Consider the following 15,414-nt stretch of genomic DNA (forward strand, 5'->3'; position numbering starts at 1 on the left):
TTAAATATACATATTACGATAAGCTATGATATGCGAGATTGTTATTCTCCGAGCGGTGGTGGAGAAGCTGGCGGAGGGATGATGTCAGTGTAAGATCCTCAGAGGCCTTGTAGGCGAGGCAGCGATTGTGTAGTGGAGGTTGTTTCTTCTGCTGCAGTCGTGTCTGGTGGGTGCCTCTCTGTTGATGGCCGTCCATGACCGTATAGTCCTTACTTCGGGCCGTGTCTGCGTGCCCTGTCCTCATTGGAGACCAGTCTTGAGTATTAAGGGCTGCAAAACTTAATGACAAATCATGCAACTACCATCCAGCCAATCATTGCACTCGCTTCTTAGAACAACGAAATATGTATACGCCTTTAGAAAGTGACAGTGAAAGTCATATTAACCTATTAATCTTGTGTATCGGAGACTATGATAAAAACAGCTCTAAATTTAAATAAAAGTTTAAAATGCCAAAGCACATATTGCTTTAGAGGCTTAAGAAATTATATAAATGGTTCTAGATCTTTAGTGAAATGTAATTAATTTATCTTCTTTTTTTTGTTTTTTGTTCTATATTTTTTTCGCATCAATTGCATAAAAAAAAATTCCTTATATTATACCTACCAATTTTTTATTTTTTATCACATTATAGCTAATAATACATTTTAAATACGCGAACTGTTATAAACCAGTAACATATATATAGTATACTTTATTAGGATGTTTGTAAAAGTATTTTTAATATTGCACTAAACGTATTAAATGTTTTGAGAAATTGTGAAATTATTGTTGCTTGAAAATATATTTTTAGATTACTATTTTTATAAAAGGCAACACGTTAATAGATGGACCTAAAATTGTTTTTTTTATATTATGAAGCTATACATATGTACATATGTGTGTGTATTCTGATTATTTTAATGTTTTTTTATTTGTACTTTCTAAATTTTAAATACATTACGTTGGCAAACAGTTTATATTATATGTAGAAATATATACTTTAATCAATACATTCTTAACAATCAAACGAATAGTAATCGTTCAACTAACCATGACTACAATTTATTGGTCTACCTTTTTTATTCCAATGAAATAGAACGCTTTTATAAAAAACGAAAGCAGCTTGAGCATTCTTGTTTTGAATACTCACATTAGGTTAAATTTCACCTTTTAGTTTACATTTGCTTATGTAGAAGGGTCTTCTATCAAATGCTATACAATTGTGTTCCAATTTGTTTGCATACTATAATTAATTATTACAAAATAATAATGTATTAAATACTGGTAACATTTATATTTTATTTATATTTTAATTGAGCGTATGCGCTATGGAGAAATATCGGATATCGTAAAGATAATGATGGCACTTAAGCATATGATTATGTATTAACATATATATTTTTTATTTATAAAACGTTTTATGCATATATTAAATTTATATTTTCATAAATAAAAAATGGCGTGAACGCGTAATAAATTAATATGTACGCCACCGTTGAAATGTGTCACACACCATCCCGTGACTTTGCACGAGTCGGAAAAGCGCTTTTCCCCCGGGGAAATTTATGGTAAAATTATTTTGAGATTACCGAGCAACGATGTAAAGAATAACGACATTGACACAACGGGCGACAAGTTCGGATTTGCTTTTTTTATGTATGGCAATATTTTTATTATTCGTTCATATTTGTATGCGAGACATGTGTCATAACGCGAGAAAAACACCACGGGCTAAATTGAATGTCATCATTTTTAATTTGCTCACTTGCTTTATAAATGAATATTAAAATTATTTTTTTGGCTTTATTTTTGTATTAAATCATTGTCTAAACATTAATATCAAAATTAATTAAATTTATAGAAATTATAATGTGAATAGAATATAAGTGTCTGTTTACTTTATTATGATTATTCAGTACAAAGGAAATTGTGTATTTATATTTAATCTTATTGATCATTTTTTCAGCCATTAAAAAAATGTATTGTTAGTGTACTATATTTTTTTGTATCAGTATTAAACTTAAATACTATTAGAAAGCGTCTTTAACACGATTAAAATATTACGATTAAAATATATCATATATTTTATTGAAGACTTAAACTAAAAGTACGTTTATTAATAAAGCTGTATAAAACACACAGCGCCAAAAGACTGTCAAATGATTCATGTGCGATGCATATTAACTCGATATCGTTTTGGCTTTTCGTATGTTTTTACGAGTTTTAAACGAATTAATATCGTAAAAAACGTAATATATATTCATATTAAACGTAGTCGAAACGCAATTACGATGAAATATTTTTACGTCATGTTTGCGTACAGCGATATATCATTCACGATACGACGAAAGCCGAAGCAAATATATAAATATTAATTATCCGAAAAAAATATAAGCATGATCGTAAAGTTAAACCATTCTTGTTAAATTTAATAATGGCCACACCCAAATCTGAAAACAATGGGATTTAACCGACGTTTGTAGCGAATATTTTGCGAGATTACAAAATCGTTGCCGAGATTTTTATCTTGAACAATTTTGATGAAAGTGCTAAAACTCTGTGCTTATTTCTGTCGTAATGTTTATGTTGATAATAATATAACTAACACCATAAAATAAATGTTACATTGGATAGATATACAATACTGTAACTTTCTCTCCCATTTTACTCTTTTGGTTTAATGTTCTTTTTTTGTCAAAGGGGTCTGCCTAACGACCAATGCGATGTTAACGCGTGTACAACACGGTGCTGTCAATTCGAACAATTCGTGTTTTTATTTTCTGTGTCTTTAAAAAATAAAAGGGGAATAGAGTAACTGTTTGCTGAAGACTTTTATATAGTGCTAGTGCTCTTTCATCTATAATTTGATTTAATAACGGGCTTCAAAATGATTAAATATTGAAACGTAATAAACAGTGCCAGCTGCTTCACTATATAAATGCACCGGCTTACATAGCAATATCTGAAAAAGTTTTTTTGCAGTATTTTTCTATTATTTGTTAAGTAAAAAACAGCAAAGCATATGTTAAATAATTATAAAAATATTATGATCAGTTAATACATTTAAGTGCAAATGTAAACCATTCAAATGTGTTTTTAATCCTTTAAAGCAATATGTGCTTTCCATTTTGTGCTGACATCTAAATTTAAAGTTGTATCTTTGATACGTATTGTTATTGCGTTATCGTAGCTAATTTATATTATTTATCCTGGTTTTTTTGTAGTATATTAGCAGGCTTAAAGTATGCATGCTTGTTAATTATATAAAATGGCTAGAAAAAAACTTTGTTAATACCTATCTATTGTATATAATGTAGATTATGTCATGAGATTGCTTAAAAATATCTTACAGTGTTAATTAGATTTTTTAAAATGGAAGGAAAAAAATTTATCATCGCCGTAAAGTGTGCCAAAACGAGTTCATCCCCTATACCGTTAACGTCGTTTGCAGCTCAAATTTTTACATCGTATGCGCGCTTATACTTTTTTTTCAATCCCGAATATCTGCGAAGGATTATATCGAATATACCGGAAAATATATAAGCGGCTTTCATTTTTTCAAAACGATTTAGAAATGCAAATCGCAACTGTCGCAAAGCGCTTAATCCGAAAGCCGGAAAGTTTGTATCGTGTCTTGTAGATATAACCGTGAGACATTACGATGCCGAGTTTAGTGAGCGTGACAAATATCTAACTCGCATATGTATTGTGTGACAGACAGCTATTTCAAAGTGGAGAGATCATAAACAAACCCCAACTTTATACTAGTATTATTATTATTTATTTAAGTGGAAATAAATTGCATGTGTACGAGAGTTCAATGAATTTTGTCAAAAAACTAAATACATTACAAAATTAGTCAATTAATTAAAAATTATATTGTTGAAAGCTTACGAAATCTTATCTTTACAAAGAATTTTAATCGGATTGAGGAGAGAAAGAGATTGAATGCATCTGAATAAGTTTAAAGAAAAGTGATAGATTGGACCCTTAAGGAACTTCCAAGGGGTGAAATATTCTTTCGACAATTAACCGTCATAGGTTACGAAATGTCTGTGATCGCTTAAATAACTCAATAATAATCAATTTAGATTATCTGAACAACCGATCCTTCAAAGAAGGATTTTTTTCGAGATTTTTAGTAACAGTAGTTTGAAAAAATGCTAAGCAACATACACCTTCTGCAAGAACTCAGCGAATTATATCCTAACGCTTCTAAAAGGCAAGCGCTGAGATAAAAAAAACGGATCATAACGAAATATCCTCTTAAGTATTTAAATAAACTTTTATGAACTTTTTAATTAAGGAGAAATATTTGGTTATTCGGGGATTCCAAATTGAAAAAATTAAAAAAAGTATCATAGAGGACACAAATATCTGACGGATCATCAAAGTGAAACGCGTTTCTCAAATATCAAAGCTAAGCATCTTGGAATGTTTTTGTAGACGTCGTTTATGAAATTTTGAAAGCTTTATATGAAGTTCATTTAACTAAAACGTTCCTACTGACATCGTAAGAATTATCTGATGCAAATGAGACGAAGAAAATGACATAATATGCCATTTTCCGACACTAAAAGTGAAATAGTTGACAAAAATCTATCTTCATAGAAAATCCAAAAAATTCAGAGACAAAGATTCTGCAACAAATCGAATGTGTGTAAACAATTTTCAATCACTGACACACAGAAACATTTGAAAATTCGTAGCTTTCGTATTTATGTCATTATTGAATACCAAAAACAAGAGCAGAGGTCCACCAAATTTTTACTAATATCCCATGACAAACGTTGTTAAATATTTTTATATTAACAGTATATACAACATCTACTTGTACTCCGTCACTGTTTTTCTGAAAGACAGGAGGTTTGAGATGGTGACACTAGTGGGTCGAAAACCTTGTTGTTGGACTGAAAAATTTATTCCGAAAGTTATTGAAAACATAACTTTGGATAAATTTTATTTTTATATAATTTACCAGGACTTAAAAACAGTCTGTTTGATCAATATTACTCAATGCGCAATATGTCACCCTTTAAGTAACAAGGGTTGTAAAATATTTTGCGAATCAGATAAATCAAGACCGAAAGAACATTTTAATTTCAACTTTTCAAAATCATCCTTAAAAACTAAGCGCTTAGTTGCTTTGATAATTAAAATTAAAAACAAAGTACAGAAAGAAGAAAGCGAGTAACCGGAAGGCAGAAAATAAAACAGAATGGAAATATTGCGCGAAACCTTCAGCAATATTTCGTGAATTGTTCAAAGTTTTAATAAATAAGAACCTAAAATTATAATTAGACAAGAACGTTTTATAAATTATTTAATATTTATAACATAACATTTAGTATTAACTGTTAGTGTTAGCTTTTCGAAATACCCTGTACATTCACAAAGTCATTATGGGGCAATATACTTTACGTATGAGACGCTTTTAGCAGCTGAGTGCCGTTAAACCCTTTCCGGCTGCCAAGTGGGTTTCCAGTCGTGCCAAAAATGTCATTCAATAGTTCCAATCTTGCTTTCTTTATTTCACATACATAAAAATTGTGCCAAGAATTTCAAGTATTTTAATATTATAATCCATCTATTTTGCCGTCGAAAGCAATTTATCCAATTCTAAAAAGACTTACATTTAAAAAAACATAATTGTTTTCTGATACTAAAACTTTTAACATCTTCTTTCTTTCGCAAAAAGTTGAATAAACATTTTCGTTAATTGATCAATCAATCTTTATGTGTTCCTGTTGGATTATATATTTTTTTTAATTCCTGGCATCGGTATGGCTTTCCGTAACGGATGGTACGGACGAATAAATCAATTCGTGGACATCCGTAGTACATAAACGAAAATGAGCCTTTCTTAACTAGGCTGTTTCCGGTTCTTTGTCGTGACGTTAAGAGGTTTTTGTGGGATACTTAGGCAAGATTTACACTCAACGCCGGAGAAAACGCTTCAGATGTTCCCCGCACCTTAAATAATTAATCTAACACATAACCCTCAAAAGGAGAAGCTCGCACATGTGCGTGTAAGTGGTGCGGCAAAAAAGTTAGCAGATTGATTGATCCTAGAACTCCCAATCTGACTTCTCACGCTAAAAACAAGTCAGAAAAGATTTATTCGTGCTTTTTTAAATTAAAAATTTAATAATAAAAAAACATTAACAAAAGCAATATATTTATTGGTTAAAAATATATTATAAATAATAACAAATTTATAAGTCTGATATTTATATTAAATCATTTGATCAATTTGATACTTATATTATAAATATATTTATTTTAATTCAACTAAATCTTTCATTGCATATATTATTTTAAATTATAGTATAAAAAATACCACAAAGATTCCTGATATTTAAAAATACTTTGGTTGTGTTTGTGACCTACAGTTTATACTCAAAAATGTCAATGTTTTATTGATAAAATTGCAACATTTTTATCAAATTTTTTGTACTAATTGTATATTTTAAAATATTTGACTAAATTTTTTTAGCGTCTCAAAATATTTGTGATATGCCTTTTTAGTGGCTTTATATGTGCTATAATTTTTTCCTGTACCATAAAAAATATTTACAAAGTATTTTGTAGTCTCACCTTAACGTTCGTTCAAATTACAATAAATTTATGCATAAGCCCTCATTTTTTTTGAACCATTGAGGTCTAACAAGTTAACAGCATTTAAATGTAATTCGTATTTTCGAGTTGGCTTAAACAACTAAAATATGAATTAAATATAAAATATGAGACTTTTAAATACAACGTATGTAAAAATACCCTATTAAAATATCGCAGTAACCTAAACTAACGTAGCATAGCCTAAACGTTAATTGCTCAAACTTAGGTTACAATATTTATTGTTTGTTTAATTATAAATTATTTATTATATGTCAAAAAAATATAAAAATAAACTTAGCATAAGCAACAAATCCCAAACTTATTTTAAGATTTTTCATTGAAATTGAATTTTACACAAAATTGTTTTGATTTCAAATATTTGAAAAAAAAATACTAAAATATTTTTTTTATTATTTTAATAAAGCATATTTTTAACTGTAAAATTTGTCTGTGTTTATCATATTTTTTTATAAATTGAATATATACTAATTAAAAATTATATTAAAATTAAATTAATGTACATATAAATGAGCTATAATATTTTTCTTACCATAAGTTTGTTTTCTAAAGAAACAAGATTTTAGAAAATTTAAGTATGTCTATTTTTGTAATAAAATGTTATTACCACATTAAATATTTATTTTGTTTGTCACTTTAACTTAAATTAAAAAAGAAAAAATACTATAAAATTTAAGATCTAAAGAGATTATATGTATTTAAAAGTTTTTTTGCGGTCCTTAATAAATAAAGTTATTGGGTTAATGCGATTATGTGCAATGTTGGTTTAATTATTTTATTATTGGTATTTTCTGCTGATAATTCTTTTTAAAGATTAGTATAAATATGCTATAAATTATTTTATTTGCTTATTAAACTTATTCTCGTATTCAACTTAAGTAATAAAAGATCTTTTTTCATTTACCCGTTCATGTTTTGCCAAAATATTTTTTTCCTTTTTATTCAGATTTATTTAAATATTTTACTTTTTGAATATATGGTTATTAAAACATCAAAAACATTTTTCGCAAATTATGCTATATTAAAAACACGATAAATTAGTTATATAATATAAAATATGTATTTAGTACTATAAAATAAATATTTATTCGAGTGTTTAAAATTTGTAAAAAAAATATGTCATTTTCAGACTCCTTTTAGAACTTTTCAAGAAATATAAATATTAGAAATTAACCCGCCTTTACTTATGCAGAGTAATAAAAAGGCTAGTGGTTGTAAATATTTTTTTTTAAAATTGTACAAATTTTATTTTACATATTAAAAAATGTTTTATTAATATTCCTATTATGTAAAATAAAAGGGCCTATGCTTAAATATAAGGAGCGAGTGGGAACATTTGTGCTTTCTTTAGCTCTTGAAGTTCGGATGTCAAGAACTCCAAAGTTGATATTCAAGTTTTATTGTTAATGGAAGTGTCAGAGAAAGTGTCTGAGGAAGTGATCGTTGGTTGTTATAAACATTTATAAACACGAAATTTCGATTTTTGCTTCTTACGGTGGAACAGCCATATACAAAATGGTTTAATTGTTATAAAAATATTGGCACAGATTGTCAGGTATTTGCGGCAAATACATATAATATTTTTTTGATTTATGGTGGGTAATTTGTCACTTAATCCGCAAAAAGGTTTTTTTGCAGTGGTGTTCCATTTTGACAAATAAGTTTTTATCTCAGACGTTTAAAACTCGATTTCATATAATTTATCACATGCCAAAACACCTTTTCTTAATGATTTAAGAACATAATATTGAGCTCTCACGCCTGTAAATTTGTCTAAAAGCTTTTCGACCATATGATTTACATACCTTCTGATTTAATACATTAACTGAAGGTTTCAGTTATGAATTTAATGGTGGTTTAATTAGTAAATCCGACGAAATTAAAAAAAATATTATTTAAGGGTTAATGGGACATGCCGAGTTTTATCTGTTAACCTTTTTCTTTTTAAAATTAGTCCTAATTCTTTAGCTCAAGAAAGTAAAAGAATTGTTAACTTTTTATCAAAGCATGTGCCATGTTTGAGAAAAAAATTATAGGTATATTTTAGGCATTATGTTATTTTTTTATAATACAGATTTTTACACAATCGCAATTACGTAGCATATTCGTTTTTTCGCTCTTATGTTAATATTTATTTATCTGTAATAAATATCACCATACTATTTCGATAATTAATTTAATAAATAATACATGCAAAAATAATTAATTAAATAGTTTAATATAAAATAAAAGTCTTGAAATTTTTATGTCTTACTTTAAATGTTCATATTTTAAATGTAGATAATAACAATATTTTTTATTTTATTTTCCGCAGGTATATAGCCGTGACCCAGCCCATCAAATACGCCAAGCACAAGAACAACAGGAGAGTGTGGCTGACCATCGTTTTAGTGTGGGTCATTAGCGCTGCTATCGGATCTCCTATCGTTCTCGGTTTGAACAACACGCCAGATCGCCTTCCGGATCTTTGTTTGTTCTACAACAGCGATTTCATACTATATTCATCGCTAAGCTCCTTCTACATACCCTGCATCATCATGGTCTACCTGTATTACAGTATTTTTAAGGTAAGGAAACATTAACACACATTATTACACAGAACATTTTACCCACCCTAAATATTTCTCTTAAAAATAATTGTACACGTAACCACTCCATGCATTGTATAAAATAATGACTTTCAACTTGGTTATGCAAATTTTGGCCCAAGTTCTAAATTGTATTGATACCCAGTCGTAATTGTGTAAGACTCGACCGAGACCTTACTAATTATTTCGGTCTGATGCCTTTCATTCAAATCAAAGCCGATTCGAACTGAAGAGCTAATGTGAGTGCGCACCGTTGCCGTCGACACGCATGAATGCCAATTTCGCTTCTAACATAATCGAATGAAAGTTTAAACAGCTTATTATTGTATACGAAATGATTTGTTCTTAGCAAGAATATTTGAAGCATGACAGTATCTTTGAGGTATTTGGTCACACAAAGATTCACTATAAATATTTATTAACACATAATATAAAATATAAAAAATATAATTTCATTGTCAGCTAAGCAAAGACCGTATGTATGTTCGTATTCAAAATGAAACTACATCTAGAGTTTTCTGAACTGAACTGAGAAACGGCATTAGATTCACGTTTCGGATCTGATTACACATGACGACGTGAGGACTTCGTACGCGAATGTTGCAATCCAATATAGGCAACTGGATATGTCGGGGTTATACATACCAGTAAGTCCAAAAGTATCATACCTCGACTATATAACTTTCTAAAAGTTAGTTTAAAAGGGTGTGTTACATATTATTTTTTATGCTTTAATTTGAATGACTTAAAGTTTGAAGAAAAAAATAATAATTATTACTGTTTATTAGGTGAATTTTTTTTTGACAATGTGCGTTTTACGACAAATATCGGTTTAATGTTCGCAATGACGGCATGCTCTTTGAACATTTGAGTTCCGCAATATATTTAGCAAATTTAAGCTAAGAGTCCAGATGTATACCTATGCATTTAACGCTTGCTCTATATTTAATGCAGATTCCATGTTTACTTTTAAATGGTGAAGGCAAGGGTTATCTGCGTGTTATAAAAAAATATTGCTTTAGTTAGTTTTTAATTAGTAAGAAAAAAAAACTATTCAAGCTTTGTAAATATTTTTGTTACTCAATTGCAATTAGCTGTGTTATTAGCGCACATTAATAAATCAGTATTTTATTAAATAGGAATGTCATTAATATATAATATAAAAATAAACTATTATAGCTTCGACCTTTCGAAAGTATTAGCATATTATGTGTGTAAGGTATTTAATTAAATAATTCATATCTTAAGCTTTTGAGCCAAATGGTGTCGAATGCTTTTTCTATATCTATCACTATTAATTCTGTACATTTTTCTTTGTAAAATCAGTCTATTGAGTTAGTGAGTGTGTTGAATTTATTTCGCGAAAATTCAAAATGTATGTTTATAATTTTACTACAGAAAGATTGAAATAAAAAATATGTCTATCATACGTAGGACGGATACTTTTGGACCAAACCGTGGATAGTATGCGCAAAGCGCTCCGACAGGATTATGGTAGTGGAAATGCAAAAACAAAAATCTGATAGAACACATACAGGGAGGAGAACAGTCCGCCAATTTAGGATCAGCCTGTGGAGGATTTTCCTGGCAAGTTTTCTAGAAGTATGTCCGCAATTGCCTCACGGCAGATCCTGTTAAGCATACGTCCTAGAACTCCTTGCTCACACGGCCAAGTTCCGTTAGCCTATTTAAAAGTTTACCGTCGGCCGCTGAGGTTTTGTCGTCTAGAAAGTTTACGTTGCACGAAATGAAATTTGCGAATACATTTGGCCCAGTGTGACCTCTAGATTTTCGTAAATTGTCGGAAAACTTGTACCACGGTGTAAGCCATTTAATGCCAAATAATGTACCAGATTTTTATTTTATTGCTGTAAACCTGTAGTTTATTTTATTGCTGTAAACCTGTTAACGGAACGGAAAAAAATCAATATAGTTGTGAATATGAATAGGTTAGATTCTTGGTAGCAAAATCGAATAAAACGCTGAGATTTATTAAAAAAAATGTTAAATTTATCACATTTCATATAAAAAATTTTTTTTTTTAATTCTGTTTTTAAAGCAAATTTATATCTAGAAAAAAAAAACAATTTATTCGTAAATATTAAATTTAGCTGCCTAAAAAATACCTAAAAAAATACCGTATATCATTAAGTAATGATAAATATGAGCCGTTGATTTTGAAAGTGGTGCAAGTCCATTTGGTTGGAAAAAGAGAGAGCTAATTTTCATTAAAAAATTTCGGAAATTTCTGATTTTAATCAATTCACAATTTCATTGTTTTAATAGTAATTTATTCTAATCAAAGATATTAAGCGTTTGTTAATTATGAAAGTGAGCCAAGTCCATTCAAAACTAAATAATTTTAATAAAAGTTATAAAGCGTGCAATGTTAATCTCCATAATTACGAGAAAAATTTTCTTTTTAATTTTGAAAAATTTGAAAAATTTTAAATATAAAGTATTTTACTTTAAATATTTAAGATCAGCTTTATAGATTATGATTTTCATAATTTTTTATTTATGTATGAATTTTGAAGAAATATGGTTTATTATTGTATTTTATTACTGATTCCCAGACAGTACTATTACACTGTGCATCAATGTTACAAAAATCTTTATACCTAAAATATAGATGAACAAATATATTTGGAATGCATTATTAAATAACATAAATATTTATAAAGCGACATAAAAATTAAAATAAATTTGAAACAGGTCATTACCGAAGCGTTTAATTAAATTTCGTTATCCTTTTTTCCCTTGAGCGAAACGAGATAAATGTAACAATGGAGATTCACCCCTTATCTCCAATTGTTAAGCTTTTTGCGGCTACTTTTAATGGTTTTATGGATTGTAAAGCCTAAAGACGAGTACTTACATTCGAGGTTTCTGAGCTTTGTTGTTTTATATAAATTGTGTACACGGTTTTAAAATTATATTTATTTATTCATAGCTATTATATATTTTTTTACGTTTATTTAACTTTATTTTGTCACTAGTATCTGCGTAACTTCAACATATTGATTATTAATTGTAGAAATATAATATATTTAATATTGGTATATGCTTAAAGATTAACATAGAGCATAGCACCTGAGCTCAAAATAGACTTAAAGTTAAGCTTATGTATTATTATTATACTGGGTAGTTTATAACTCTTGACTATATAATGATAATAAAGCACATGAACTATCACATCACAGTTAACTAAATAAAGTAATTTATTTCGCATGTTATTACCGATCTTTATTTAGCTCGCATATTTATAGCGCAATGTTTTTTTCACTTAACGAAGGCGTTATTATTACCAATATTTTTTTCATGTAAAGCTCAATCTTAAATAATGTTTACGTCACGAATTAAAAATTAAAAAATTAACTTATTTTGCTAAGGAAAAATATAATTTTAGTATGTTTTTCAAAAACCGTTTAGCCCTAAATATATTGCTTAATAATGTGTATAACGTAAATAATATAATCATATGTCATTGGTAAATTTTTTATCGTGAATAGATAATTCTGTTGGGCAAATACGAGTTAAATTTTACTCAAATTATTATTGGAAATTTAAGTAAATCCGTTGCGGGTTTGATGCTATCCGTAAATAACTCTGTTCCCGGCGGGGATGAAAGGGTCGTCGAATATTGTGTTATTACGTTAGGGTGGAATTCGGGTAACGGGATTAATATCCATTTGATGGAATTAATATGTCGTTTCATTATAAAATGTTGATGCGCCAAGTAATAATAACGACCCGGATTTATTTTGAAATTTATTGTTTGCTCACACGTATAGATAATATATCATGTTAAACATGTATCAAGTTAGTTTATGTGAAATAGGCAATTTGTATTTAATAATAACCTACAGAAGGTTATGTTTTATCTTATTTAAAATCTGCCGTATAATATTCTTAAAATAATAGAATGCTGTTTCTACATTAAGTTTGTTTGCATTATACTAGTTCAGCTTTAAAGACAATACAGAAAAATTTACAAGACATAGCAATTTTAGATTAAAATAATAGTCAGAGTATGTACATAAAATTAATAGTTTTTTTGAAGGATGACCTCTATTTGTTGATAATGAAAATTGATCAAGAGTAGCAAAACCTAAAGCTATTCAGAGAGTATTTTTATGGTTTTATAGTTTTATTATTAATTAATCTCACAGATGACGCCACGAAATAACTTATATATTTTGACAATTATGTGGCGACCATAATTGTACGACCAGAATATCATTTGTTTCAACGTTAATTTTTATATTTTTAATAAAATAAAATCAATTAATAATTAAATGCTTTTGCCAAGTATTGTATATATTTGTGAATGATCTATTAATAGTTGATAAGGTAAATTATTATAATAAATTGTATGGTCTGCAGATAGACTACAGAAATGATTTTATAATCGTTTTCTATTAATAAAGTTATGATTGCTAAAAAGTTCTGGTCTTGGAAATCTTAAGTATATAAAATCACAATAATAGTGTGATACAGTAAACTTTACTTCAAGAATCAAAATGATATTAAATTTACTAAGCACTGCTTTTATCAAAAAAGTGTTCGATATCATGAGAAAAAATTGATTCAAGGCTTTCGATAGATCAACATTTCATCTAAGGCTTTTCTGCTCTAAGATTTCATATTAAATGGTCTAGTATTTTAAGATTTGATCTAGATTAAATATATAAATAAATAAAGATCTAGTAAACGAAATTTTGATTCATCAACCCATTCCTTTAAATATTTTACAACAGCAACAATTCTCTAAATTATTTATGACATATAATAATATGTATTTTCTATGTTACAAAATAGAACTGGCTTAGAAAAAAGTACTAGACAATGTTACAAAAGTTTCACGACATCTATATGCCAGGAAAAGTGAACAAATTATATAAATTGACCGTCGAGAGGATAATTGCAGGGCTCGAAAGTTTTACTTATTTACAACTTGAGAATTTAGATTGTAAACTTGACTTTATCTTCCATGTTGGTAAAACATTCAATAATTAGAGTGCAATTTTAAAGTCAATTAAAGATTTTATAGCGTCATAAATATTTGTTCGAATTATATATTCGTTTTTCCTTAAAAAAAATACATCTTAGAAAATATATTTTATCTTAGTAAAATAATAAATTGATTTTATATTTCGCATATTTATTAATTTAATATAAAAAAATATTTAAAAAAAAAGCTTGGAGGTCATAATTTTTTTTAATTTTAATTGTTTCTGGAAAAGTAAAATTACCGATTTTAATTTTTTTAATCAACACATAATAGTTTTTTTCTGATTGTTCAATTTCTCAGTTAACTATCTAGATTTTTATATTAATTTACATTAAATAGGTCGTGCATAGTTAATATATATTTATTGTAGTTATAATTATAGGTTATTTATATATTTTTGTCCGAAGTCTCACTACTTACTTGTACCTAAGTAGTAATTTTGTTTACAAGTTGTAACGGTAATGACAATTCACATTTTTATTAAAATGATTGATGTTTGTAAAATTAGTGAGCTTATGATTTTATTTATTTTAGTAAGCGAGCTCTTTCTATTGAATATCAGTCTAAGGACCGCAATGTCGAAAAGCCCTTGAGAACGAAATTCTAAAATGTATTGAATTCAAGCTGTAGTCAGTCTAGATGTTAGTCGAAGTGTTTATTGTTACGTTTTCATTCTACGTAACTGTCCAACAAAGTTTATCTTCGTTTTTTATATATAATTGATGACGTTTGATTCTTGTAAATGTAAATTTTCCATCTCTCAAAATAATTTATGTTTTCAAAAGATTTTTGTAATTTATTTTCAATTGGCTTAATGCGGTTTTTTATATTATAACAATAGTATTTGAAGTAGTAGTAATGACTTAGCTTATTATTAAAAAAAAATTAGAAATAATAACGGTTCATAAAAAGTAAAGTAATACTGTTTAAATGTGTATTATGAATATATTATATTTTATATGATTAAAATTTTTTGAGTTAATTTGTATAGGTTTTATATGATATATTATACATAAATACGATAGTACTTTATAAATAAAGTTTTTGGAAATGTTGTTACATGTTTTGATCATCTTAAAATATATAAGGTTATTCGACATATGAGTATTTCACAAAATAGTATGGTTAATTTTTAATTGAATTATATATACCTCTTTATAACATATGCAATAGGTAAAAACTAATTGTATTTTA

At 27.8% G+C, this 15,414-nt stretch overlaps 1 protein-coding gene across 1 annotated transcript in view; it reads left to right on the forward strand.

Moving 5' to 3' along the window:
• The window catches only part of Dop2R (dopamine D2-like receptor), a 398,237-nt gene that overhangs the window by 358,997 nt on the left and 23,826 nt on the right, over window positions 1-15,414 (forward strand). The window contains exon 4 of the mRNA XM_088205250.1: window positions 8,933-9,185. Within this exon, the coding sequence (XP_088061376.1) occupies window positions 8,933-9,185 (253 nt within the window). The remainder of the gene's footprint in view (window positions 1-8,932; window positions 9,186-15,414) is intronic.

This window comes from Plectrocnemia conspersa, unplaced genomic scaffold, assembly GCF_051122295.1.
Source record: "Plectrocnemia conspersa isolate PC_06_02 unplaced genomic scaffold, ASM5112229v1 ptg000002l, whole genome shotgun sequence".
NCBI lineage: Eukaryota > Metazoa > Arthropoda > Insecta > Trichoptera > Polycentropodidae > Plectrocnemia > Plectrocnemia conspersa.